The sequence below is a fragment of the Stegastes partitus genome, unplaced genomic scaffold, assembly GCF_000690725.1.
Source record: "Stegastes partitus isolate 25-593 unplaced genomic scaffold, Stegastes_partitus-1.0.2 Scaffold645, whole genome shotgun sequence".
Lineage (NCBI taxonomy): Eukaryota > Metazoa > Chordata > Actinopteri > Pomacentridae > Stegastes > Stegastes partitus.
Genome location: NW_007578376.1, coordinates 223,714 through 226,750, shown reverse-complemented (window position 1 = coordinate 226,750; position 3,037 = coordinate 223,714). Strand labels below are relative to the sequence as shown.

Sequence of the window (3,037 nt, the reverse complement as noted above, 5' to 3'; positions counted from 1 at the left end):
CCTGTGGAGGAGCTGAAGAGCAGAGTGATGGAGAGGAAGCCTTCAAGCTCCAAGAGCTGCAGATGGACACTTGGAGGAACTAAATCCTAGTGGAGACATCTCTAATACAAAGTCTAACCATCTTTGTTTATGTCCTTTCCATCAAGAAGAAACGTATTCGTCAAATAAAAATTTGTTGTAAATCAAAATTTGGCATGGGTATGAATCATTTTGTAGGTGTATATGTTAAAAAAACACACACACAAAGTAATGTTTAATTGTAAAATTCCAAATTCATAGATTGGTGAGATTCATCATATTGTTTACAACCACATCTCGTTGTTTTCTCAACAGACTGAGCAGCTCTGTTGTAGAGATTTGTTTTTAGCTGCTATCACATGAGGTAGTCAGTTGTGTAATCAGGACTGGTCATGTATGGGAGGAGATTCCTGTGCCAAGAATTGACACATAATGTCAATTAAGCCATCTCTTCAACATCTGAGTAACTATTTGCTAAGGGAGGCCACCAGGTGTGGTTAAAAAACTTTGGACACACCAAGTAGTTGGACCTTTGGATATATTATAGCCCGGCATGAGTCAGTGGGCTTTTGATTGAGTCAGATATCATCACAAACAGGCTCTGAAACAAAAAACCACAAACACACAAAGCAGAGGCTGCCCTGTTTCCGTTCGTTACGTCTTATTTTGAAGCAAGAGTACATAATCGCCACAAACCAGGAAATGTCAAGCTCCTCCTAAGTCCAGATTTAGGAGGTCATGAGGTCCCGACAGTGTGAGACAAAAAATACTCTATGCAGTTGCAGAGTCATGCATGTTCAGGAATTTCGAGAGGTAGTGAGTCACATCATCCTCTGAACAATCCTCACATTCACTGAACACACACGAACGAACACACACACACACACACACACCTTCTGCTTTTAGCTTGTACCTGAACAGTCCTGCTGGCGTTGATGTGCTCCTGGTGAAGGCGCTCCCATTGCTGGCTCTGTTGGTACTGTGAGCAAGAAAGAAAAAGTTATTCATCCGCAGACTGGGAGGGAAGAGTTTGGAGGGCGCGATCCTGTGTGCAGCCAGATTTCAGTCGTCACCTTCAGTATGTTGCTGTGGTGTTTCTGCAGCCTCTCCAGGTCCGTGGGCAGGGCCACTTTAATGAACTTGTGGATCGGTGCCTCGAGGCGCCTCAGTGTCAGCTTGTTGGCTTCCTCTGCCATGTGTCCCGCTGACCGACCACCTCTGTGGAAGTTTGACGCCGCACCTGCTCGGCTTTACCTCCCTGTCAATACCAGCAGAGTAGGATTTTAATAAATCAAATAAATATATAAAACCTGTGACTCATGGGAGTCTGCCCACACATCCAAAACTGGCACTTCGATTAGATTACTGTATATGTCTTTCTTGGCAACATGGCTTTAGCAGAAAGAGTCACTGAAGTTGCATGATATGATTAACAATAACAAAGATTTAGATTGTCGGTTTAACAGTTTATTTCTGTTTTACATCGTGTGAATGCATCTCTTTGGGCTGTGGGCATTTGTCACTATTTTTTGAGGTGGATTTACATATATTAATAATAATGGAAGAGGTTTGCCAACATTATAAAAACTTCTGGTACGAATTAAGAATTTGATTACTTCTCTCTGAGATGTCTTTTCAAAATTAAAGATCTTAATAATGTCTCTTCTCTGAGTTTCCCCGGAGTTTCCTGACCTTTACTTAGAACAGTTTATGAGTTAGTTGCATTCTTGTATGAACCCAGCAGTGTGGATGTTTATAATAGTGCTCAGAGGTGTAGATTTCAGGTGGTAAGAAGGAGATACATCCCCTTCAGTTTTTCAAACATTTGTATTTGTCCGCCACAAAAAAACATAAAGGAAGCAAATTGATTTTTAACGCTATAACATTACTAATGGATGCGCTGTTTTGTTTTTGTTTTTTTAAAAAGAGCCCACAAATATGAATTACAAGCTCATACAACCACTAAATCTATTGTGGAAAACATAATTAGATTCATATATGTTCGATTATATTTTGAGTTTCCTTTACATATGGAAAATAACGACATTTCCATCATAAATTAATACAGAGAAGACACAAATAGTACATCCAATAAAAAAAAGAAGAAGAAGAAGGAAATGAAGTGCGTACGCCCACGGTCGTGTCTCATGATAAACCTATTGTCAGTGAAGGTTATTTTTATGGTTGTTAGAAGCTGACACCAAAAAGACAAGGTCAATAGTTTTACTTTTTTGGGCTTTAGGAGACGAGACCAGGATTGGTTGGCACACATTTTACTCTCAGCCATATTTCTGTGGCATAAATGATGATATAATATTGTAACCAGCAGCAAATGACAGGTTCAAGTCTCAGCTCTAAATAAATCTATCTTATTGCACAGCTTGTTTTTCTAATATTAGGTGATTAAAGCCATGCTGTGCTTTTCTTCTAACCAGTTCCAGGATAAGGTTCATTGGCACAATGTTAAAAGACATTTTAACATTTTAAAGGAGCCAGAAGTAGCTGATTATTAACCCATCCTGTTTCCCCTTCAGATGTTGGTCTGTTTTAAATGATAAATTAAGAAACACGAGAGTCGGACAGTTATTTTCTTGATTAGCTGATAAGTTATTTGGTCTGATAAAGGTTATAAAATCCATCCATCCATTATCTATACACCGCGGGTGGCTGGAGTCTATCCCAGCTGACTCAGGGTGAAGGCAGGGGACACCCTGTCACCCTGTCACAGGGCTACACTTAGAGACAGACAATCAAGCACACTCACACCTATGGACAATTTAGAATCACCAATTAACCTCAACATGTTTCTGGACGCTGCAAGGTGGCGCAGTTGGTAGCACAGTTGGTAGCACTGTTGCCTCGCAGCAAGAAGGTCGCTGGTTCGCGCCCCGGTGGAAACTGGAATCTTTCTGCGTGGAGTTTGCATGTTCTCCCTGTGCAGCGTGGGTTCTCTCCGGGTTCTCCGGCTTCCTCCCACACAGTCCAAAAACATGTTGAGGTTAATTGGTGATTCGAAATT

General features: G+C 40.9%; 1 protein-coding gene across 2 annotated transcripts in view; it reads right to left on the bottom strand.

Moving 5' to 3' along the window:
- Nucleotides 1–3,037, bottom strand: part of stx17 (syntaxin 17) — a 19,261-nt gene that overhangs the window by 14,357 nt on the left and 1,867 nt on the right. For both annotated transcript variants that reach the window (XM_008289914.1, XM_008289915.1), the window contains exons 2-3: nucleotides 1,092–1,276; nucleotides 932–997 (exon numbers count right to left, since the gene is read on the bottom strand). In XM_008289914.1, coding sequence (XP_008288136.1) covers nucleotides 932–997; nucleotides 1,092–1,214 — 189 coding nt within the window. In that variant the 5' untranslated portion in view covers nucleotides 1,215–1,276. The remainder of the gene's footprint in view (nucleotides 1–931; nucleotides 998–1,091; nucleotides 1,277–3,037) is intronic.